The sequence below is a fragment of the Euwallacea similis genome, chromosome 16 (genome assembly GCF_039881205.1).
Source record: "Euwallacea similis isolate ESF13 chromosome 16, ESF131.1, whole genome shotgun sequence".
Lineage (NCBI taxonomy): Eukaryota > Metazoa > Arthropoda > Insecta > Coleoptera > Curculionidae > Euwallacea > Euwallacea similis.
Genome location: NC_089624.1, coordinates 3,295,275 through 3,320,802, shown reverse-complemented (window position 1 = coordinate 3,320,802; position 25,528 = coordinate 3,295,275). Strand labels below are relative to the sequence as shown.

Below are 25,528 nucleotides of genomic sequence, written 5' to 3'. Positions count from 1 at the left end.
TAGAGGTTTTAATTTTAAATCGCTATTGGCGTTACCACCCAGAAGGGTGAAAGGATCTTTTGCTGCTTTGAAACCCGGTGCTCACTTTTCTTCTCGCGATATAAATGTGCGCTTTGGCATTCTCTTCTAAAAAGTCCTGTTTCATCCACGTTAAAAACCAATTCTGGTGGGTAATTTTCTCTTTCAATTATGGATTTTAACGTTGCAGGAAAAATTGAAGCGGCAGCAGTATCTGCACTCGCTGCTTCCCCGGTGATTCGAATGTTGTGGAGGTTGCTTTTTTTTTTTAATTATGGAACCAACCTCGGCTAGCTGTAAAATTTTCACTCGTATCTTCTGTACCTCCTATCTCTCTTCCATTCTGAATGTGATTAAAAATATTTATGGCCTTTTGCATGATTATTTTTTGACTTAGCGGCAGGTTGCGCTCCATTTCATCATCAATCCAAATGCAAACACGTTTTTCCATTTCTTCTAAAATATTGCTTCTTGATCGAGTTATCTTTGCTGCACTAGACGATGTGGTAGTAGTTGCTGACAATTTAATTTTGTCTTTGTTTTTTAAAATGGTTCTTACTGTAGAAGTAGATAAATTTAAAGTATTTCCAATGTCAACTTGACGTTCACCGTTTCCCAATCGCCTCAATAATTGCATTTTAATGTCGAGCGAAATGCTTTTTCGTGTCATTGTGTTTTATTATCTTTACACCCACTCATTTTTACAATCTAACGAAAATAAGGATTAAATTTAAATGAACAAATATTTATTTGATTTTCTTACGCAATAATCTCTATTATTACTATATAAACTAAATACGTTTTATGCATAACGTAAAAGTGCTGAACACTCTTTAATAGCTTATAAAACTTAAATGCACCAAACAAGCATAAATTCTGGGGAATCACAGCGTTACGTACATATTCGGGAATAATCGTATTATACGAATGTATACGAATCAATGAAATGCTGCAATATGTTGAATCCGGCTATATTTTAAGCATTTTTAAGGTTTTCGACAAACCGCGACAAATCAGCGTTAATCGAGGTAGTGTTAAACGAGGCCTTACTGTATTTTTTATATATACTAACCAAAATATTAACTAAATTATATATAAAATAATGAATATATCCTGAATAAAGAAACCTGGCGCCCCTTGTACTACTGATACAATGCCTAGAATATCTGGTTTCGGGTTTCCCTGCTATTTTTTATATTTTATCCCAGGGATCATCCCCCACAGAATTTTATATTAATATATCACATTGAGTATTCTTAGGTTCGTATATCCACAAGATGATATATTTTCTTGAATTGAAAAATTTTATTTTTTCGTTATATGTGTGCTTATATTTCCATCAGGTAAAACAGATATTGCAATATAGCCTTAACTTGGATCAAGTAATTCTTCTATTGACTTGAGAACTCATAAAACACTTTTATAGAACTATGGAGGGCAAAGAGGAAACCAATTGAAAAACCCAACTGAAATTTTTGTTAACTTTTCCATAAGAGTACGCAATACTGTGGAAAAACACGGGACATTGTAGCAACTGTTTGCTCCAATTCATCATAAATAAAAAACACGTTAACGTATATCACACTGAATTATGACCTTTTATGCCTGAAATTTAAAAATAGAAAATAGAGGAACTGTACGGTTAGATGTTGGCATAAAAGGTTGACATAGCAGCACTATTACCGTCTAGAAAAGAACTAATCCGAGAAAACGAGCAGTTTAGGGCAAGATTACTGACATTCATTTCATAATTAATACGTCTCATTGTTGTTCTCCTCCTACTCAACAAAACAGATGGGACGGAGCAGTAAAGAGCACAAAAGAGGGCTTATTTATTAATAATTTTTAGAGCAGATTACATGAACTGTGTAACACCCACCAAGAATTTTTTCCGAGTAATTTTTATATAAATAGATTATCTTACAGTGAAATTAGGATCTGATCTATCTCCTTGGGTCCGTTTAGGGCAAAGACAATGATCATTCTTGTGTAGTGTCAATTTAACCAATAAAAGTTTCGCAATTTGAACCAATATAGCAAGAAAACTGCGGGAAAATCATAAACTTATTTTTCTTCTTCCATCGTTAAAAATCCTCCCATCCTTCGGGAGATAAAATTGATGTAATACGTAATTTTCCCTTGGAAATTAATCACTGCTTACTTACCTTGGCTCAAAAAGAACAATAAATTCGTTTTATACGGGCAAAAAATCATCTTCTCAAACATTATTTCGTTTATTTTTGCATACTGATTTGCATAGTTTTAGGCTTTAAGGCCTTTATATTAAACATCAGAATTCGGAAAATTTAACATTTTAGCCATAACAGGCAAACGATGATGAATAATTTTCTTCCGTCTTTCTGAATAAAATTTAAATACCTTCATTTTGGCCCCATTCAAATTCACTAAGCATTGCTGGAAAAACTTGATAACACGTTTTATGAAAACAAACTAATTCCAGAAAAACTAAATTGATATTTGCATATATCTCATGTGAAACGAATTCCATATTGATGTTTAAATTCTGCCGCTTTCACCTTCTAATTCCATTATCCCCGTTTCGTACATCATTATTTCATATTATTTAATCATTCAAACTAATATTAATGCGGACGTAATTCTAAAAAAAAACAAGTTACTTGTTAATCAAATTTATATGCGGATTAACGTATGAAATAGCAATAAGAATAAACTTAATAAAGTTCACAGACACAGGTTCGCAAGTTTCAACAAACTTGCTTCAGGGAATTGTACGTGCAATTTGTAGATATAGTTAGCAAGTTAAACGGAGGATAAAGACGCTTTCAACGGGGTTGGGAACTTTCTTTAAAGCACAATTGACTAGAATATTGGACGCAACTCACATAGGAAAGTGGCGTTTTTTCTGTTGAAAATAGCTCTGAGAAGGAGAGATTGTGCAATTTCTCCTTCAAGTCTTACAACCTCTAAAACCACCGTGTCCAAAATAAGAAGAATCGGTATGGCAATCGAGGAAATAGCAGGAAATATAAATTTAATTAAATTAAAAAAAAGAAAAGAGTGAGCAATTTAAAGACCAACAAACGATACGCTGAAAGACAGGTATAGCTTTCACCCGCCTTTTATTGTACATAGTACAGCCAAAATTTCATTGAGATTTGTAAATGATTTTAATCAGCAAAGAAGTTGAAAGTCTAAGTTAAATATTAATGATAAGTAACAGATATTAACAACAATTTCATATTTTGAAATTTTGCCATTCGAAATTAGACAGATTATCATAATTACATCCAAATATTTTTTCAAAAGTCTCTCAATATTAATGCAATTTCATAAGAAAAAGAGATGGAGAAGCTCCGGCTCTTAACGCTCTAACAAAGCAGATTAGATAGGACATTTTATATTTTAAATCTCTCGTCCTCCCCCAATCTCAATATAAAAACATTATATATTTGAGAAAATTGTGACCCAAATTAATTCAATTTGGTAAGAAAACGAGGGTGGAAATTGTTATTTTTACGGGCCTAACTAAATATGAAAATTTCAAATTTTGATCGTTTCTACCCACTAAGAAGTCTGGTGTTTAAATTTTATTTTTTATTTACTTTTATAATTCAAGGGTATTTTCCAGAAAAACCATAGAGTTTTCAGCAATCAGTGTGTGAAAAATCGTGCATGGAATCAATTTACATCTTCAGAAAATTTCAATAGAATAAATGTTTGCGTAAAATTTGTAACTTGAATATATTACTTTATCACTGATCCAACTATGAACTAATAGTTTACATGCTCAGTACTTTCTATCATTTTTCTTCATTGCAAGACAAGAGATACATTCCTAAAGTCAAAATGGTTAATTTCACTTTATTTTCGATTAATTTTCAAATTTTTAAATCGTAAAGGAGTTTTCACAAAAATGGGTGTAAAGTCGTTATCAGAAGGTGTTGATTTCATTAAAAATATGCTAAACTTCAAATATACCATTTAAGAGTAATTTTACTAAGTGTTCATCCTTTGAGGAATTTTTTCTAAATTGCATTCAAAGGGAATTAAGAAATACGTCTTTAAAGTTAATATGGGCCTTTTTAACTTAGTATTTATTGCTTTTCGCGTTCTTAACAATGAAGGAATTTTTAACAAATTGGTGCACCGTCGTTTACTGTTTGTGACGACTTTATAAAAAATCTTCAATACACCAAATTCACTGCCTGGACAAAGTTTGATCACTCTTTTTTAGTTTTTTAACCTTTGAACAATTTTTCCCGTTGAACAACTTTGAATATTTTAACAAAGCGCTAATTACAAACAGTAATCTTTTGCTCCTTTAATAAGAGGCACTAAAAACGGCGTCAATTTTAGCCTCAAAATTGAGATACTTAAAAGCCTACTTGCGGTAGTTTTACAGTCAACCAGCTTGAACATTGTAGCCCTACAGCAGCTACAATTTGCACCCTCATAGCTATCATATTCGGGTTCAGAACACGCAGCTTTATTGATTTGAATACTTTTTTACGAGAACTCTGGAAACAGCATTTTTAATGAAGAGGTCAGAAAAAAATTTCTCCCTGTGAATTTCGGGCTGTTTTTTCTAAAGATCGAGTTTTTCACAGGGGTTATGTCATTTTCACCCATCCTGGTAGAATTTCCCTAACCTAGCCGGAAGTTCTAAGTAATAGGTTTAATACGAACATATTAAATAAATACGCATTAAACCGATTACTTAGAACTTATATACGTATTATACGTGTCTTTTATGAGTTCTATTCGAGGACTAAATTCTGGTTATTGATGATATTATAATAACAATTGGGTGCTATTTTAAAGCCACCGGTGAGGTCGATACCCTGACGGGTTGTCTTCAGATCATAAGGAAAAATATTAAACCTCTTTGTCAGATAAATCATTATAACTGAAACGCGAATGGTTGAGTAGATTTTCTTGCCGCTAGCCGTACTCGAATTATTAGATTTACTTTTCATTTTGATTCGCAGTTTTATTGAGCATTTCTAACTCCTTTTAAGAAACCCCTTTGAATGGCACAAAAGAATGGGAATGCTGAGTGAAAATCGACAGCTTGGTAGCAACTGGTTAAAACGTTTTAAAACAATAAGGTCATTTAATGGTGTTGGAGGCTTTCAAAAGCTTGCCAAATTCGGCGTAGGATTTTAAATATCTCTTTATAAAATTGTTGTAGCGGAGTGGAAATGCACAGTTGCTATACTACATATTATAAAAGGAAATTTCCATGGATAGGGTCGATTCTAAAACATCGTAAATGGAGTGTATATGCATTATTTAGATTCGTATCTTGGAGTGGGTATTGCCTTAAACTTGAATCGTAAAAAGTTTCCAGTAAGCATTTTACCTTTCAATAAATGTTCAGCAAATGCGAATTAAATAGATGATTTTGGAGTTATGCAACCTATGCATAAATGCTTAAATCGCTACTAATATGCGTTCTGACGTGGTTAACAAACTGACTTAGGTATTTTTACACATTTTCCATTAATTGATTACTATCACTGTGCTGAAAGTGCACAGGATGTCTGAACCAAAACTTGCACTCCCTGAAACATCTGATTTCGTCTAAATATGAGATAAATGCTAAAATATGTCAATTTTAACTTAAGAGAGGACCAGATTTTATATTGGTTTCGAAGTAATTTCTGCATCGCTCTAGGGCCTAGAGTCACCCCTTTAAAAAATTTAAGTCGCAAGAGGGTCCGAGTGACATCATTTTGAAGCTACTTCCATTCTCTATTCAACCAGTTTTATTTTTTCAATTTTAGCTATCCGTTTTTCGGAACACTGGTTAAACGACTGTGAAAGGAAACGAAAGTGGTTATAAAAAACAATTCAATTTAATAAATATATTGCTCAAAACATCCACCACCAACTTCCATACAATAGTACAAGCGATTTTGAAAGCTTCTGTAACGTTTTGTAACATTTTTGGCGTGATCAAATGGCACTCTGCGATGATTCGTTCTCAAAGCATTTGTAACGATGCAGGTGGTGTAGCATAAACCTTAGACTTTAAGTGGCATCAGAAAAAGAAATCTAGGGGGGGTTAAAAATTTCAAACATTAGTGCAGATGAGGTAATATTTCTTAGTCCGTTCTTACCAAAAAAAAAAAAAAATTGTTTACAATTTGAACGAGAGTGTTCCAGAGTAGTAATGTTGAAAATTTCAGTGAGCCTACAACAATTTCGTGATTCTGAAAAAAAATCGCTCAAACTTGAAAAAAAAAACATGGTTAGATAGAGAATGGAAGCAGCTTCAAAACGACGTGTCACTCGGCCTCTCTTGTGATTTAAAGTTTTTGAAGGGGTGACTATGGACGCTGAGGGATTGAGAAATTACTGCAGAACCAAGATAAAATTTGGTCCCCCTCAAGTTCAAATTGACATATTTTAGCATTTTTCCCACATTTGAACGGACTCGGAGATTTCATGCGGTGCAAATTTTAGTTTGGGATATCCTGTATAGTAAAATTCGAAATAATGTGTTATTCATGGAGGAAAGAAGGGGCGCAATCCACATGGGGAATAGTAACAAATTTTATGTTCCTCTTTATTACTGGGGACAAAAAACACTAAAACTGCCAATTTGAAATTGTGAAAAAGCGTACAGTATTAGAATCTGTGCAGATACTCATTTGCCGTAAACCGTTACTTTTTCTACATTTTTGTTTAGCCTAGGCTTAAGAGGTTTAAGTTTAAATATGGAAACAAACACTCTTCTTAAAGGACTTAGCTAGCACCACTCCTCTCCAAAGTGTCTCGTCGCTGACTTTGTCTCATTATTGCTCGTTGTTATCGATATTATTTAGAACGTAAATTATTGTTTTTTGTCAATAACCCTTAGGTACAGTTTAAAAGGTTGTCACCTATTTTTGCGAGAAAGACTGTTTTTGAGACTGCGAACTCAGGGTAATTATCCAGTCCATAATTATCTTCGCGATCAATGTACAAATTCTGGTAGCGTTTTCAAGATACAGGACCTCTGGTCTTTCGAGTCGGAATCACCTCATTTTGGTCCTACGAGAGAGATCAAACGCACCTCTGATCACGTCAAACAGGAAGTACACAATATCACATCATCATTAAGGTACTTCACCCTGGAATATCACAAACATTCTGATTTTTCGAGCAGGATGACATACCAACACAAAGGTCAACAGGTATCTCGAGGGTCACAGTTCCTGAATACGCATTTTGTAATGCATTTTGGGAAAGCATAATTGTAGAATCTCCCCCTTTCAAGATTCGTTCTAGTAGCAGCAACAGTACCAGTTCCCACGGATTTTTCAAAATTCGAAGATCCTTTCAACTTCCTTAAAATTTATTGGAATACTAGAAGTTTTACTATTTCTTACCATTTATTCAGAATCCAGTTTAATAGTGTTCCCATCAAATATTTTTTTCGAAAAAATCAGAGCCTGTATTCCTTCACTACATATTGTAAGTCTAGAATTTTTGCGGCCGCACAACGACATCACAGCCTGAAGATTTAGACGCAGATGGAAAAATTAGATGAGTATTGAGATAAAAGACTCCATGTCAATCGCAGTAAAGAAAATCCAAGTGCTGACATAACGTGATCATTGATTTGAAAAATTGAACTTATTGTTCTTCGAGTACACTTTGAAACCTTGATTAAAATCCTCTGGTCGTAAAACCCTTTTTTCTATAAATTCTAAGAAGTTTGTAGCTTATTATAACCGAAATCTCAGAAAATCTAATTAAAATGAAATCGAAATCTGAACGTTTCATTGTAAAGGAAGGTTGTAATTATTAGGGCATAAAATCCCAGGTTTCGCTTTATTATATTAGGAGCCTCACCTTTGGGGCTCCGTCTTGAAAGTAAATCGATTTAACTTGTTAATTCGCAGTACTCTAATTAAACGCGGTTAAGGTGTCGAAATCTTAAACCCAACCTTGACGAAAGGCAATTTCACCGTTCTGTTTAATCGGTTTAAGGTCAGACGGGTAAAAACGGGTTAAAATGGGCTCTCGATTATGACTTAAGGCCCTTCTTTAAACAAGATCGGAAAGTTTAGCTGAAACCAATTTGGAGAGAAGAAATCCACGTGGTAGCACTTAAAAGGCTAATCGGTTTATTGAAGGCTGAGAAAGTTAAGAAAACCTGCAGGATCGCCTCGTTTAAGAAGCAATTGAATTTCCTATGAAAATGCTGGCAATAAAATTTGAGTCCGTTGGAGAACTTGAGGCTTAAGCCGCTTTACATTATACGGTCAACATTGCTTAGCCTGCCATGGTAAGTTTCCATGCAGAAACATCTATCACTGTTTCACGACTGTAAAAAAATCAGGACGGAAGACAAACAGTGCACCTTGATCATCAATCCTCACCACCTCTAAGACCTTTATTTTCCACACCATAATAAAGTACACACTTGGCTAAACAAATATCCCCAATTTGTATCCCAAACGTTGTTTTGTAACTTCCTAAATAGAGGGATATTGTGAATGTTTGCGAAATTAAATTTTACAATGGCCATAGCACATACGGGGGTTTGTTTACAGCTAAAACACGTCCTCGGAGGGATATTTTTAACTCTAAATCCAACTGTGTTCTCTGTGGACATATAGAGTGTAACTGCCATAATCCTGTAAATTTTGTGAATTCCTTTTGTGCATATGGACGATGTTTTGTTTAGTTTAAAGGCCACCTGAGATACACTTAGAGATCTAAGATTTAATTGGATCTGGTAAATTAATTGCTGGTGCAATGATAGGGATTTCTGAGTATTTTCATAAAGTTAGCGTAAAAATTGTGTTTTTGTAGCCCCCCAGTTGGTACTATAAATGTTGAGAATTACAATCAAAAGATTTGATTATGCGTGTCTAGTGTTAGTAGAGATTCACGATTTGTCTTCATTTTCAAGCTACTTGCTTTGATTTCACTAGAAATCAAGTCAAGCTTCATGCGCGTATATTTAGAATAGCAGGTCCACTCGACCAGTATCATGACCCAATACTTGAATCGCCTATTAGATAACCAAACTGCAAATAAAGCAACATTTTAATGAAATGAACGCTTAGTGAAAAAATTTAAAAGCATTCAAAAAATGAGAAAAAAACTCAAACTAGCTTGCACTACCTAAGTAAAATCTGCGAATTTTATAGAAATGTTTCCTTAACCTAACTTATTAATATGCTTTAACTTTAGCATCCAATGAGTTTCCATAGCAATCAAGAATCTTCTATCTAAGCTCTTGTTCTACATTTCTACGGGAATCATCTCATATTTAAAGTTAATAGTTATTTTAAATTGTTAGAATTCCAAATCGTTTAAAAACAATTAGAAAAATATTTTAGTGGATGAAAAATAATAATTTCAAAAAATCACACTATTAGGTAGCCCGGTTAGTCAATTTTCTGCTAAACTCTATGTGAAATCACTTACAGATAAATCTAATCATCAGTCAGAGTATCTTTGTCTTCTATATACTTTGTACTTTAACTTTAGTTCAACTGTTGGTTAACTTCAGTTTAAAAGACATTTCATCTGCCAGTTAGCTGCTAAACGACAACTGTTATTTCATAACTGGACTTTCCTGGATCATTCCCAATAGTCATTAAGAAGTCTCCTGGAATTTCTGCCCCCTAGAAATTGCTGCTGGATAATTCTAACAGAGAATTTCACGAATTTGCAATTATAATTATGGGAGTTTATCCAATTAAGTTTCTCCATTTATAAGGGGATTTTTTGGGATCAAACTGACAGTGATTAAGTAAGGAAATCGCAGCAAAGGACCCTAAAAATCTCTGAAATTTGCTTAATATGTCAAATTCCTTATTAAAATATAACAGCAGTCACTGAAAGCGCCACATAAATATAAAAATTCATCTGCAGACCACTGTTAGATTACGGACGCATGCTAAGGACAAATGCGACAAAAAAAAACTAAACGACACATACAAACAACAAAACAGATTGCACTAATGTTAATCACAAAAATAAAACATCCTGACAACCTGTTACACAACCCACCTAATTAATTACTATACGAACGCATAAACATGACAAAAATAATAGAAAGACTCCTACAACTTCAGAAGAAATGGAAGGATAATCCTCACAACTAGACTATACTGAAACCACCTAGCTTAACAAGACAGATAAGACAATCCCGCTTCCTCTTTCCGTCGACTACCCAGTTGGAACACTTCCAGATCTAGATCATAAGTTTGGTTTGTAACAATGTCTAGTCTAAGTTAAAAATATGTATCATGGGCAGAAAGACATATATAATGTTTACTTTTTTAGTCTTTTGGAACAAATTATTTTACCAAAGGATTTAGAAGAGAAGTTTTGTCAGTAAATTTGTATTAGCTAAAATAAAGAAATAATAGAGCAAACATCTAAAAACTACAAATTAACTTACTTAAATATGAAATTCTTTAAGAGTAGAAGAATTTGATGTCCTTAAGAAACTTTGTGAATTTCTATTCTTTAGCAATATCTGAATTATTTTACCCAATTATTTCTGAACGGGGCAAGTTTGCGTTTTGCTTGCTGTCTCACCCCAGACACAAGGGGGGCACAGCTGCTTGGCAGTGCCGAGGTGAACTGTATCTCTTTTGTGTATATCTTATTTTTTTTCGAAGGACCACAGCTTATTTGGCGCTGAACCAATGCAGAACAAACACACATGATAACAAAACACTTATATTTATTTAACTAAATGTCCAACACTACTGCACAAGTGACAAAAATCATAACAAAGTGTAAAGTTAGGGTAAACTAGAGAACCACAAGCGACCACCGGTTATCAAGAACTTTTGACGATCGGGAGTTTTTTGGAACAGGGCAAATGTTATGTTTTAACTGAGAGCAGTATTGAGATCCTACTAAGGCTGTAGGAGTATAAAAAGAGAGTTAGAGAGGTGTTGAAGAGGCGTTGTGTGTTGTGTGAGAGACTATATGAGACTGTTTTAGACCGACTCAAAAACTTAATTTTCCCACCGAATATGAACCTGATCTTATCCATATATATTTTTACCACCTCATGGTTATACCAATTAGTGTGAATTATTAGTGCAGGGGAATAAGGATTGCTTATCAATACGGTACCATGAAGGTGTGAGAAAAATGATGTGAGAAGAGTTATGAGCGTGGGAAGAGTGTGGAATGTGTATGCATTTGGATAATGTAAACACTGCCCTTAAGGGCGATTAAAAAGGGTTTACGTTGGTAAAGAAAGAAATTTATTATTAGGTGAAGATGTTGGGTATTTTCCCAACAATTTCCAGAAGGTGCAGTTAAAAGTTATAATTGTGAGTTTGACTAATAAATTTTTCTCATTCCTTGGCAGTATTTAATAATTTTTTAATCAAAAGTGTTGTCTACAGGCACATTAAAAAACACATCTAAACGAAACGTTCAAAATTGGAGAAAAATCGACTGAAAAATCCTATCTAAATCGCAATGCTTAAGTTGGAACTTTAAGTTGTAGTGTCGTCAAACCTAAAACTTCAACTCTGATTCGAATTAAATCAATGGTACCCAATACAACTGAGTCTTGGTTAATTTTATTGGTATTCTCTTACGGAAACTTCATGGAAAAACTATTAAATTACAGAACTATCCGAATAACCTTAACCAGCTTAAAGTTACCAATTGAAAGCAGGCAAGTAATTTTTTGAAATCGAACCGAGAAGAAATTCTGGGTAGAGAAAATTAATAGAACGTACCTGGGCGAGCTACTTTTATTAAATTTCAGATCAAATCGTTGGATACCAAGACTAACTTTACTGTAGAAAGTTCAGCGTATATTGTTCAAGCACTTTATTCAATTTTCAAGTCAGACTAAGTATTTCGTAAAAGTATCAAACTACTTACTTGGCATGACGAATCCCTAAGTGGTAAATGTGATTAAAATATTGATAACTTTTGCAAATCATGAAATGACCAGAAACTCATAACTTCGGTGTCCCTTTTACACCTTTCTTCAGAGAAGCTAAAACCAAAAAGAAAAAGAATAAATAGAAAAAAGATAATTATAAAATCACGGAGAAGATAACAGAATTAGTTTGATTCCGAATATCGCGAAAGCTCTAATCCCGTCACAATGATGTCCTGAGCTCTAAATGCTCTAAATTAGAATTGCAATTTAGTGCATCAGAGTCTCATTCAAGCTACTCGAGAGGCAGGTATTCATTCAGTTCAAACTGCTGCATAGGATTAAAATTAACCCTACACCTACCCAAATCTCATTCATATGTTAGTCAATGCAGAGATTTATTGATTGAAAGGGATATCTTGGAAAAAAAGGATAAGGGTGTCTTATTGAAAGAGAGCTTTCACTTGAAGTTGAAGCATTAAAATGGAGGATTTTGACCAGAAAAGGCAAAATTTGGATCAACCCTTCATTAATCAAATAATATTTTTTCCAGAAGACTGGGATTTAGCAGGTTGTATTAGCGAGTTGCCCATGAAAAAATCATACTTTCTGCAGGAAAGTGAACTTGCAAACCCTGCTTTAAGGATATGATAAGACACGTAAGGAAATGTTTTCAGTGTTACTCTTGCAGGTTACATGCAGGAATCTCGCGTTTTGTCTAAAATGCCTCCCTAGATAAATTTCAGTTCGCGAGTTCCAAGCAATCTACCCTCAAGCTTTTCCTGAAGTACATTTCAAGGAACGCATTTCAAGGAAGAAATAATACTCCCACATCAAACCGAACTGCTTTTCAAATAGCTTGTCTTAACACTGTTTTAGTTGGATTTATGACTACGTTTTAGAATAATAATGAGGTGAATGATGAGAGAAAGGTTTTAAATGGCGGCTTAATATTTAAGGCACCTTAGAATCTTCATATTTTTGTGGCTTTGCCAGATGGCAGTACACACTCAAAAAACGAAGAATACAGATTGTAACATTTTAATTTGGAATATCAAAATATCTCGAATACTAGGCATTCTATGAAGAAATGTTTAGTATCAAACTTTAATCACTCTGAGAAGGAAGTGTGTGGTCAAATTTTGATAAAATTCAAATTATTTAAAAAACCTTAAGTTTTAGGTATAGTAAACCTTATTAAAACAGACACTTATTTTGATCAGAGAATCCAAACATGCACGTATACAGAGGGTTCCATTAAAAAAACACAACTTTGATACTTTTAGGGCTTTTGGGACACTCTGTATAATATGAAAATAATTTTAAAAAGTAGCCATAATAGATCCCCATATAGCCCAAAAGTGAATCTTTTTGAAAACCTCGTATTTTAGCCACAATATTCCGCGCCGTATAGCGTGAATAACCCTGTATACTAGAAAACACTGTAACTAACGAAATCGAATTTCTGTCATTTACGATTTACCGAAAGATCCGATGCCTGCTTTAGAATCAATTAAAACGTGAATTTTTTTTATAGCTTTTATTTAAAGTAAATGTTCAAAATGATGTCCCCGAATTTGAATACACTTATTCATCCGAGTTTTAAAGGACTCTTCACATGTACGAAGTGCGCCTTCTGAAATATTGTCGCAAGCGTTTATATTATAATTTGCAGAATCATATCCTCGCGCTTCGTTGGTATTTCTTTATAAACCCGATCTTTGAAATATTCCCACAAAAAGAAATCCGGTGAAGTAAGATCTGGAAATCCAGCAGGCCAATTCACCGGATCAAATTTACCGATCCAGTTACCGTTAAAATTACAATTAAGAACTTTCCGTGCCACCGCAGAATGGTGAACAGCACAACCGTCATGTTACTCAACTATGTTAGAACATGTTGAAACCACATGTTCTAACGTAGTTCTAGGTTTAACACGTTCAGTGCCGGCGATATACATTGTCTACCGTCGGGTTTCCTCGAGCGAAACCGACAGTGGACTGTGTGTACCACTAATTCAAATTTGTTGCAAATTACAAAATACCAATAACATGCGAGTGCAAAATACAGAAGTACTAAAAATACCGTTAACCTTGATAGGTATCATGGAGTCCTGGAGTAATATGGGCAGTTCATTTTCCAAAATATTCTGGTACATTTCACCATTTATATTACCTTCAATTACGTGGAGACTTATAAGTTTACTGCCAATGATTCCACACCATACGTTAACAGTCTAAGGACGTTAGAACTCAACTTGTCAAAGCCAATGTGGATTTTCAATACTCCAGCAATGCATGTTATGCCTATTAACTGACCCATAATTTGTAATCGATAACTCATCAGAGAATAATACACAAGGGAAAAAATTGAAATTTCGTTGTATATGTCCAAATGCCCACTTCCAAAAGTCTAAACGATTTTGAAAATCTTCACGGAGCACTTGGTGTAAAGAGATATGATAAGGGTGAAACTTATGAATTTTCTCCACACATTCATAGGAGAAATTTCTGATAATTCTGATAGTCCTCTTGTGTTCACTTGGATATTAAAAGCCACAGTACTTGGAACTGCAATTTGATTCTTTCTCCACACACAGTAGCTTAGTAGGCGATTTCTTTTTTTCTGATTTATAGTCCTTTTATTAATTCTTAATACGTTTACTGCCATTTCGGTCTGTAAGACCGAGAGTAGTGTTTTAAGTTTGAATACTCGGCCCACTGGACCGAGAGACAAGTTGTCTCTCAGGCCAACCCAGTCCATAAGGCCGAGTTACAAATTTGATTATCCTGAGTTTGTAAAATGACATTTTTTCAAAATTTTACTACATTTTAGATAGTTATAGTATTTATAACATTATGTAAAAAATGGCTTGAAAAATCCTATGGCCTAAAGAGCAATAAAGTAAATATATCGTCGGCAGTGAACGTGTTAATCACACGACAGAAAGAAGTCCGGGATCGTGGTCTTTCAGGAAAACGCTGAGCGTAGAGATTGACAGCATTATCTAAATGCTTACTAGCCGCTCCATTTACCAAAACTATTTCGATTTTCTCTCTACGGTCAAATAGTTCATCGTGAAGTAGTATTATCAACAAAATGTTTAAAAGTAGATGTTTTATTTGTTTACGTTATTGTTTATTTATCACATTTTATTACCACAGAATTTTTTTGTCCCATGGAAATTTTTTAAAAGTCGAGTTTGCCCTTTAAGATATAAATTGAATTTCGATAATTACAGTGTTTTCTAGCATGAATCGAAAAAAATGTTTCGGACAAATTTTTCTTATTTTTAGCCGTATTATCCGAATCTGTAAAGAAATGGGGGTTACCGTTTGAAATTAAAAAGTTAACCCCCACTTCTCCCACACGGAGGGGAAGGGAGGTAAACTGACTTTCGCACTAGAACATTTCCCCCTTAGAATGATTAAAATTTAATACTAAACATTTCTTTATAAGACACCTAGTATTCGAGATATTTCGATATTACAGGTTAAATGTTACACACTGTATGGTCGATATTATCTCCAAAATGTAAATAAATGACACAGTCAGGATTAGTTAGGAATTAATAGCAACAATAAAAAAATTGAAATTCGTATGCAAATTACAAGCGCATAATAATTTAAAGGCGGTCTGTTTGAAGCAGCGGGGCAATACTTCACTAATAAAAAAGGTTTCACCGATTCTTTTACATTATACATATAATAACTTTAAATCGCCACAGCAATAAAATCTCCATTTGTGTTTAAGTCAATACTGAGATTAACCTTCCAGTAGTTCGACAACTTCATTACCAAATTTCAGTCATTCCCGTTCGGCCAAGCGGAAAAAATGCGATAAACTCATTTTTTGATTTTTCTTTGTCGTTATATGAAAGAGCTGAGTATAAAAAGTCGTTAAGTTGTTAATTGAGTTTTGGTCTTCCACGTATTGGGATCTGCGAAATGACGAACTTCTCAACAGCAGTTTGTTATCGTTTATATAACGCAAAATATATACTTCAAAATATAATTTGCTCTGTTATTGAGTAATTTTCGCACTCAAAATCTATGTGGGTGGATGTCTATGCCAAAGAGGTATTGGACGTCAAGGGCCAGCTTTGCATCCACATTCGCTAGGGTTTCAGATCCTGAACCCTACGGCGGTAATGTTAGTCGACTCGTTGGGGTTGTAATCCTTTCGACATGAAAGCAAAATATTTGGTTTTCTTCGGAAAATACTCTGGATGTGTATTATGTGGGGATGGTTCAGTCTCACTAGTATGTCAAGTTCTCTGGATAGGAACTCATTAACAAAGCTCTTAGGAGCTTTGGATGCGTCCACCACTTCACTAAGGCAGCAAGCTAATTACCCTCCTGTGCTAAATTTGAATGCCCTCAATGGAGAATCCCCACAGTTCAGTTAAAGTTTTGGTCCAGAACGTTCTCGTGCAACAAATGGAGATACTACTACTATAAAAAGTTAATATGTCCAGACTGGTGCTTATATGGCTGTTTCACTCCAAACTTTCAGATTTAACAATATTAACACGCTTTGTGCATTTATAATTTGCGGAAATAACCGACATTTATTATTTTAAAGGTGCTGCGCGTGGAGCGCCTATAGTTTGTGGAACCAACTGTTATGTTTAGTTTAGATACTTTTCACTCTCTTCCAAGCACGAACATTTATGTAAAAGCGTGATATTTATGCGTATTTCGAAATATTTATTTTCAGCACCGTGGGCTACATTCCCATCAAATAATCCGGCAAAATTACCGAGATTTCAGCGAAGCAAAACACCATTAGACATTTTATTGATATTCCCACGTTGGGCCCTACAAATACTCGACCAAAATGTTTATTTGAAATAGATGATTGCTGTTAAAAAATGGACATATTTCTAATTTTCTCGCTGAAATTTTTAAATTGAAATGCTTAATTTTTAGATTCATCCCTCTATATTTTGCAAGTAAAACTTTGTAGCAAACATACTAAATTCGAATAATTCTCCGCCGACTCGTTTAATCCTTGCGACTTATCAAAACCCCATCCATCATGGCAAAGTCAGTTAGTTAAGTCTAATCTACTGTTACCCTTGTATCTTTATAAATAACAGTGACAATCTCCATTTCCACCAGAGATTATTTGGTCGTTTTACCCTTCGAAGCGGTACAACTGTTCCCATGGAGGTCTGTCCCAACGTGGCCTTTTCAATAAATTGTCTTCATCCCTTATATAACATACATATTCAAGGGGAACGGGGTAACAAAAGTATAAATTCGGGTTTTTGAATGCGAAATATGCCTGGGCATCCAGATCCCATTTAATGGATGAGTAAACTGGAATTAGGCCCCGTCGATTTACAGATAGCCTGGAACGGTTCGGAATAAATTGTGTGTGAATCTACAGAGTTGCCATATATGAGATACTGATGAAATCCAGATATATGGAACTACTGATTTTGTGTTGACGTTAAGAGACATATATGTTGCTGGCAGGTATACAAAGGCTTTCATATGATGTGCTCAAGGAAGAAAGATGATATGATTACATGTGGAATAGCGCAAGAAGGAACGAAAATTCTTACTGCTAATACCATCTATAATTACCGTGTACTCTTGAGAGTGCGTGGCAATTATAGAACACAATCAAGGAAATTGAAATCATGAAAGCGAGGGTTCCATTTTCAACAGTCTCTGGTCGTGAACGTGATCACAACAAAACCTTCTAACATCGCCCGCTTTTTACCACCAATCTTAAAGAAATCGAAAATAGGTATTCAGATAGACCGATCAAACCAATGTGTCTTTGTAGCTGAGTTAGAAGAAGCAGGGCCCGGAAAGCTTAGTAGTAGTTGTTGGATCAATCCCAACCGAAACCAATCGACTTTTTCTTTAATTTTAATTACTATCCACTATACCAAAAAAAAAAAAATCAAACTTGCCTTCATTATCAGTTAAATTTGCCGTGTCTGGCCTTCTAACGCTTCAAGAGTGGGCATTCATATAATTGATATTTAATCATCATCATTAAATTCAATTCATCGATGTTTTTCTTTATTCGTCCAACCTATAGATATTTAATCGAATGGAAAGAACAATCTGTGCCTGGAAGTGAATCTCCAATTAAATTAGGTGTTTTATAAAGGCAAGAGGTCAACATTAGAGGCTAAATGGTCGACGAACGAAAAACAAGGGATGAAACCATTACTTTTTAATGAAAAGATATTTGCAAATAATCACAGAAGAATAAATTATAAATATCATTTTAATTCCTTAACATTAATTTCTATACAAACCCATTCAACACTTCACTTACCTGGTTTTTAAAGTAATTATTTGTCCTTCTCAGAAGTTTAAACATCAAATAGTCTCGTTTATCTTACGAACAAAATCCAGTGCATTACACGGATGATGTGAGAAAGGAAACTTTCTGGAAAATCTGCATTCTAAATTAGAATTTTCTTCTTCGAATTTGCTCTCTACCATAATATAACCTACTTCAGATACATTTGCACTTCAAGTATTGTTTACTCGTTAGTTTCCACTGCCTATGAGGAAAGTCAATTTTGCTAAGTCTTATATACCAGGTATACCGATATGAAATGAGCGTCAGGATATAAATGTCTCAATATAGGGCATTTGTTGTAAACAAACCTTTTTTTTTTGTTTGCTTAGTTGGTATACAAACTGATAAACATATTTAGTACAAATCAAGTCCTTGAACAAATAACACTATATTATTTCATTGTGCCAAAAATGTCGAATTTTGTACCACAAAATGATGATTTGCGGAAAGCATTAATTTTTTGCTTTCATATCAAGAAAAGTGCTGCAGAGTCGCATCGAATGCTTGTCGAGACATATGGTGATTATGCTTTATCAGAAGCAACATGCAAAAGATGGTTTCAACGATTCAGAAATAACAATTTTGATATGCAAAATGTAGAACGTGGCAGACCACCAAAAAAGTTTGAAGACGCCGAACTGCAATCAATATTGGATGAAGATGACACTTTAAGCCAAAAGCAAATGGCCGAAATGTTAAATGTTGCGCAACAAACAATTTGTGATCATTTAAAAGCTATGGGAAAGATCCAAAAATGTGGAAAATGGGTGCCGCATGAATTGAATGAAAGACAGATGGAGAACCGTAAAAACACCAGTGAAATTTTGCTTCAAAGGCACGAAAGAAAATCAGTTTTGCATCGAATTGTTACTGGAGATGAAAAATGGATTTATTTTCAAAATCCTAAACGGAAAAAATCATGGGTTGATCCGGGACAACCATCAACATCGACTGCAAAACCTGATCGATTTGGCAAGAAGGCAATGCTGTGTGTTTGGTGGGATCAGAAAGGTGTGGTGCACCACGAGCTTTTAAAACCTGGTGAAACCGTTAATACTGTTCACTACTGACAACAATTGATTAATTTAAACAATGCGTTGATCGAAAAACGATCAGAATGGGCCAGAAGACACTGGAAGGTAATTTTGCTCCATGACAACGCACCTCCAAACAAAGCAACACCGGTTCAGGATACCATCAAAACACTTGGCTGGGAGTTGCTACCCCATCCGCCGTATTCACCAGACTTGGCTCCTTCGGACTACCATTTGTTTTCATCGATGGGACACGCATTGGCTGAGCAGCACTTCGATTCCTACGAAGAAGTAGAAAATTGGGTGTCTAATTGGTTTAATGCCAAAGAGGCACATTTCTATTGGCGTGGTATCCATAAATTGCCAGAAAGGTGGTCAAAATGTGTAGAAAACAATGGTCAATATTTTGAATAAATTTTATTTTTCTTTCCTTGTTAAAATTGGTGTTTTATTTTCACAAAATAGCGCTCATTTCATACCGGTAGACCTGGTAGTATATTATACAAGGAGCACGAAATTGTGCACTAGTTGAAGACAAGTGTAGTAAGTAATACGAGTAGAAAATGGTCATTCTGTGCCAATTGTGTACCATAATTGTATTACTACTACAACAATTTGTGAAAAATCAAAAAGAATTTCAATAAAAGGGACTGATTAAAATTTTAAAATTTGATACAGTTGTTGATGTTTATTTTGGTGAAAAGTAAACGCATTTCTCTATCTTTGCGCATGCAACTCATAAGAAGTGAAAATGTATAGAAATAGAGAGTTTTTCGATATAATTTTTTAGTGGGAAACTTAAGCAAATAGTAAATAAAATTTAGTTTTTACACGACATATCAAAATAATTAAACAATTCATATATTTCAATCAAATGTAGAAGAGCCATGGATCGAGGGAAATAACCATACCTATAGAGTCTGAAAAGATTTTCCTGTTAAAGGAAATAGAGAATCTTGAAACTCTCTGGTTGTATACATAATATTCAGACAGATCTAGGTGCGGAGTTCTCGAAAGCAATTTATTCGTATTTTATAGGAAAATCCATCCAACGATTTTCACAATTTTGCTGTTGGATTTTCGTTTCTGTTTCCAATTTCCCCCTTTACGTAAAGCTTAAGATAACCAAAAGAAGTACTTCAATAAAGGGCAATGCATTAAAATCGCCTGTGAGAATTTGTCTCAAAAATCCGTCTAACGCCCGAGTAGAAAGCTTAATATCTTCGAGTAGATATAGAATATTAAGAAAATGCTAAGGAAAGCCTAGAAGCTTTCTCAAGGTGATTTGGTTGGTGTGTTCAAACTCTTTAGTAATTGAATTTTCCAAAGAATAATTTTTTTAATTATTGGACAAGTTTTCATAAGATAGATCAGAATCTGTTATTCCTTGGATCACCACTTACTTCTAACATTTTCAATATTTTAAGGGTCAATAGATCAAAATTTTGATAAGTTTATCAAAAGGATAATAATTATTAAATTAAGAGCGGAGTATCCATGGGTATTATCCTCAAGATAAAATTGCCGGTAGATTGGTGTTGTGGCTCTAAAGGGGAAATTCCAAAATTGAAGGAATAAATATTTAGTCCGAATTCATACTTACTCCAAATAACAAGTTTCGTCACAGGTTACTGCCATTTGAGATACCACATACCAGGTGTCCAGGCGAATCCTGGACATAGGAGATTAACATGAGAAATCGGTTTTTATTTTTTTGCGCCTGTGTGGATTATGCAATTGAAAAATTTTTACATGAAGGTCATAGTACTCAAGGATAGCGATCATTCCGCAATTTTTTCCATCTTCTATTTTAATTAGAACCCCTTTGGCTCAAAACGGTTTTAATTAAATTTAATTTTAATTCAGCCTAGTAAGTGAGATAAAAGATATAGGTTGTCTTTGTGTTATCAACATAATTTAATAATAAATTTGTTTATTTACTGTGGAGACATCAAAGCAGATCAAATGATAATTAACCTCAGGTTTTCCATTGATTTTTCACTGAATTAACTTGTAAATAAGTTGAAAATAACTTAGAAATGAGCAAAAAGGGAAAATTCATTTTATATGGGGTTTTTACGTTTATGTTGTTTGTGACTTTGTATTTCTTTAATTCTGACTTTGACTCTGACTAGTCGTGGCCTCGAATGGTTATTCCGGGCATTCGAATTTTTGAAATTTAGAGGCGTTTTGAGTCAAAACGGCTCTAATGAGAAGATTGAAAAAATTATGGAATGGTGACCAGTCTTGAGTATTATGACCTCCATGTTAAAATTTTTAAATTGGATAATCCGTGCAGGCGTAAAAAAATAAAAATCGATTTCCCATGTTAATCTTCTATGTGCAGAGTTTGCCTGGATATCCGGTATAATCACACATGGCAGTTACTTCATTATTTGGGTTCTCGCATTCAATTCACTCATGTCAAATATCAATTCAAAAAGTATACTTCTCGTATTTGGAGGTTGTCAACTTGGGCATTAAATCTCATAAATTAATTTAATTTTAATTAAACTAAGTGGATTTTAAAAGCCAAGTTATAGCGTACTTTTCATGACAAACTGGGCAATTACTTTACTTTTAATAATGCCTTGCATTAGTGTAGGTATTTGATTAAATTTTCTGAAACATCAACTTATTTTTTTATGTTGTATATATTGTTTTATTTCAGCCTTATTTGACCGCGGAAATGTACTTATTTAAAAAGGACGTTTGTTTTGAGTGTCATGCGATTAAATTTCAACGTGAAAATTCTGATAAATGCAGCCGCAGGAAGAAGGTTAGGACGAGAATGATTTGTATTGAGAAAAGCGACAAAAGCAACTTATATTTAAAAAAAAAGAAATTTAGAAAGTTGCTTCGTATAATCATAATTATGAGCACTTCACAGTCAAAACAAATAGAGACTTGGTATCTAGTAAGTCAATAAAGGTTAAAAGATTACTGAGTTGATTTGGAGGATTCAACCTCTTTAATTCCTCTCTCCTTGGGCAAGTAGTTCATTACGGCCCAGTGTCCCATCGAAGATGTCTTACTTCTTGATGATTGATTCTCGTTTTTTTTATGAATGAGACCATCAGCATTTTATGCAATTGAAGCTATTTTTTTTTTGTATAATAACGTAGAAGCTAGCCCAATGATGAATCTATTCTGGGCTTCTTTAGAGACAGTAGGTAACCCGAACGTGGAACTTCAACTGCATAGAACATTTGAAACAGTTATCTAAATTACAGTAATCAATAAACAAGTAAATAAATAAACTACTTTTTAAACTATATTCACAATAGGAATAGCAGTTCACCACTCAGAGCACCGACCAAAATTTGAAATTATACTAAATTTCTAATTTTTTTCCCCGTTATCCCTATTTAATAACTAATGCACCATGATTAAGCAGCAAGGCCGGGCTGGCAATTTGTGAACCTTCGTAGGTAATAGACCAGTCATAATGACAATTAAATTTTAAGAATTCAGTTCCAACTGGCTGATTACGGTGAACTCGCTGTACGTTAATTTGGACATGATAAAGTTTTAATTTAATGCATAATTTTGCATATGGAAATACAGAAGGGCTATTAGGATAAAAGTTATCCATATAGTACACACAAACAGTATTTTTCCTTATAAAGAATGCAAAGAGCATTTAAATTTGTTAAATCGTCTCACATTTAATGCAAAACGTTAGTGCTTCGTGGCCTTCGTAAGATTCCTCCCTAATTGTCATGACATGCATGTCATTCATCAGGTATATCCAGTTTAAAATGATGCACATGGAACTCTTATGGGCATATTCTAAACAGCTGGAGCTACGAGGTCAGTTAAATACAGGGTGTCAATTTAACTGCCCCTTGGACTTCTATGAGTTTATTTGCGATTTCATAAAAAAAACCTATTGTGGGAGTGTATGCGAGGCTAATGAAGGTAAATTTTAAAATTAGTAACAGTCCTACAGGGTGTCCCAAAAAGCGGGGTGACACGAAGTGTCATTTTTCTAAATGGGACCATTTTCATTTATTTCACGTAATAGAATCTTTTCTTGATAGTGTGTTAGTTCCCAGATTTTTTTTACCCTGGGATGCAGTGACTCGAAGCTATGACGTTTAAATAGAAATTTTGGACATTTGCAGTGCCTCATAAAAAAATTAATATCGCAGTTAACTTAAGTTAGATTTTGATAATTTTAGGATGAATTCTCATCTAAGATCACCTAAACAGGCACGAATACTCCTTCGGTCAAAAGTGCATACCGAGCGTTCATAATAACAACTTTAATTTTAACTTTTTCAACTTCAATTTTCTTGATTTTTTCAAATAGGATGATGTATTTTTTATCACATAGGATGAAAGGAAATTCATTTTTTTCATTTTGATATAAAATGTTTATTTATCGCAAATGTTAATGGAATTATTAATTATTTCGGGAAAGCCGGTATTCATGGCTGAGTGCCTCAGTGTTAAATATGCATTGCCATGGATTCGATGTTTTTTTATTTTCAATTTTGACAGTTGATTTACGGTTTTCTGTTCCTTAGAAATTTGTTTATTTTAAAACTGGCCATCAAAATGAAATATACGCAACAAGAACTTATTAGTGTGGTTTATGTGATGGAAATTGCTTATTAGCATCCCGGCACAACGATTCGTAATAGGGCACAACGATTTCCTAATAGAGATCGTTCTAATGTAAAGAGCGTAGAACGTCTAAAAGAGCGTTTTGAACGAACAGAAATTGTTAATTATGAAATGAAAAGTTGGAAAAAGCGAGTCTTAGGAGAAGAAAATAAACTGAACATAATTTTATCAGCAGTAGAAACCCAAGCGTCAGTGTAAGAGAAATTAGTCAGGAGGTGAATGAGCTGTCAAAATTTAAAACGAAAAAGATTGAAACCATGGCAACGCATGCTACATGCACAGGCACTCAGCCATGAATGCAGGTTTTCCTGAAATAATAAAAAATCCCATTAACGTTTAAGATAAATATGACATTATTGTAGGTTTTTTATGTAGTTGTCTAGGGTTTTTGAATAATAGGGTTTATTGATATTAACGGATTCTGCTTGCGGATAACAGTTCTGTGAGCCACTCGAAAAGAAAGAGGACCCTCTAGATTCGGGGCGCTCTTAAATACTAAACTAAGGGTAATTAAAACAGTGTCGTACCCTGGCTAGAAAGCAATTACTGACTTATGACACCACCTGAGTCGTTACCGTGGTACTGATAACGCTTTATCGGTACATTTCCAGAAATGCCGACAAAACGCGGCCGCGCGTCTCATTCACGCCGACAAAGGGCGGCTATCCTTTCCCACAAGTACCGACAAAGGGTGGCTAGACGTTAATCATAAAATAGCAGAATTACATGAAGATAATGATTGCGAAACCCTCTTAATTGACGAAAATACCTCTAACCAGGTTGCGACATACATAGGCGTCCTATAGGGGCAACATCGGCCCCTTTACAATTCTTTCATCTTAAATTAAGACCTAACCTAATTAACAGCATTAGAGCACTATCACTATTTACAACTCAACGACTTCCGATTGTGCCTCGACTTTATCGTAAACATGGAAAAGTCTTTATATATGTGCCCAAGGGTTAGATCTATTCGACCGAAGAATCCCACATTATTTTATACCAAAATGAAAAAAATTGAATTTTCATTCGTCCTACGTCATAAAAAACACACCATTCTATTTGAAAAAATCAAGAAAATTGTAGTTGAAGAGGTGAAAATTAAAGTTGTTGTGAACACTCAGTATCTATTTTTGGCTAAATGAGTATTCGTGCGTGCTAAGAGAATCTTACATGACAATTCATCTTAAAATGATCAAAATCTATCTGAACCAAACAGCGAAATTATTTTTTTATGCGGCACCGCAAATGTCTAGAGTTTCTTTTAAAACATCATGGGTTCGAGTCACTCCACCCCAGGGTAAAAAAAAATCTAGGAACTAACACACGGTGAAAAGAAGATTTTATCACGTGAAATAAATGAAGATGGTCCTGTTTAGAAACATGACAACGCCTAGCGATAAAAATAAGGATGAGCAAAGAAGAAAAACAGTTGGAGTCTTGTACATACCAAACGTACAAAAACAAGTATTTTCTTTGATGTACCACTTTCCTCTCGGTCTTTTTTAAATGAAATGAAAAAAATTGAATTTTGAATGAAATAAATGTTTGTAATACTGATAGTGAGTGCTTGCTAGCTCTTGCTCGCTTTTTTGGTGAATAGTCATTTTAACGTGCAACGCGATGATTTGGTTTTATAAATGCAAGCTAATACCAGGTG

At 34.3% G+C, this 25,528-nt stretch overlaps 2 protein-coding genes across 2 annotated transcripts in view; one reads left to right on the top strand and one right to left on the bottom strand.

The window, feature by feature from the left end:
- The window catches only part of LOC136414200 (cholecystokinin receptor type A-like), a 99,496-nt gene that overhangs the window by 34,325 nt on the left and 39,643 nt on the right, over positions 1–25,528 (top strand). The window lies entirely within an intron of this gene.
- LOC136413959 (tigger transposable element-derived protein 1-like) lies at positions 15–655 on the bottom strand. Its single transcript, XM_066397735.1, has 2 exons — positions 304–655; positions 15–241 (listed from the first exon to the last, which is right to left on the bottom strand). The coding sequence occupies exons 1-2, from the start codon at positions 653–655 to the stop codon at positions 15–17; spliced, it is 579 nt and encodes a 192-aa protein (XP_066253832.1).

What these genes read in the sequence shown, in the direction of transcription:
- LOC136413959 (XM_066397735.1), bottom strand. Translation starts at nt 655, where the DNA reads ATGCAATTATTGAGGCGATTGGGAAACGGTGAACGTCAAGTTGACATT. An exon ending in AAATTTTACAGCTAGCCGAG is followed by an intron (nt 242 to 303) that starts GTTGGTTCCATA and finishes CCGGGGAAGCAG; the next exon opens with CGAGTGCAGATACTGCTGCC.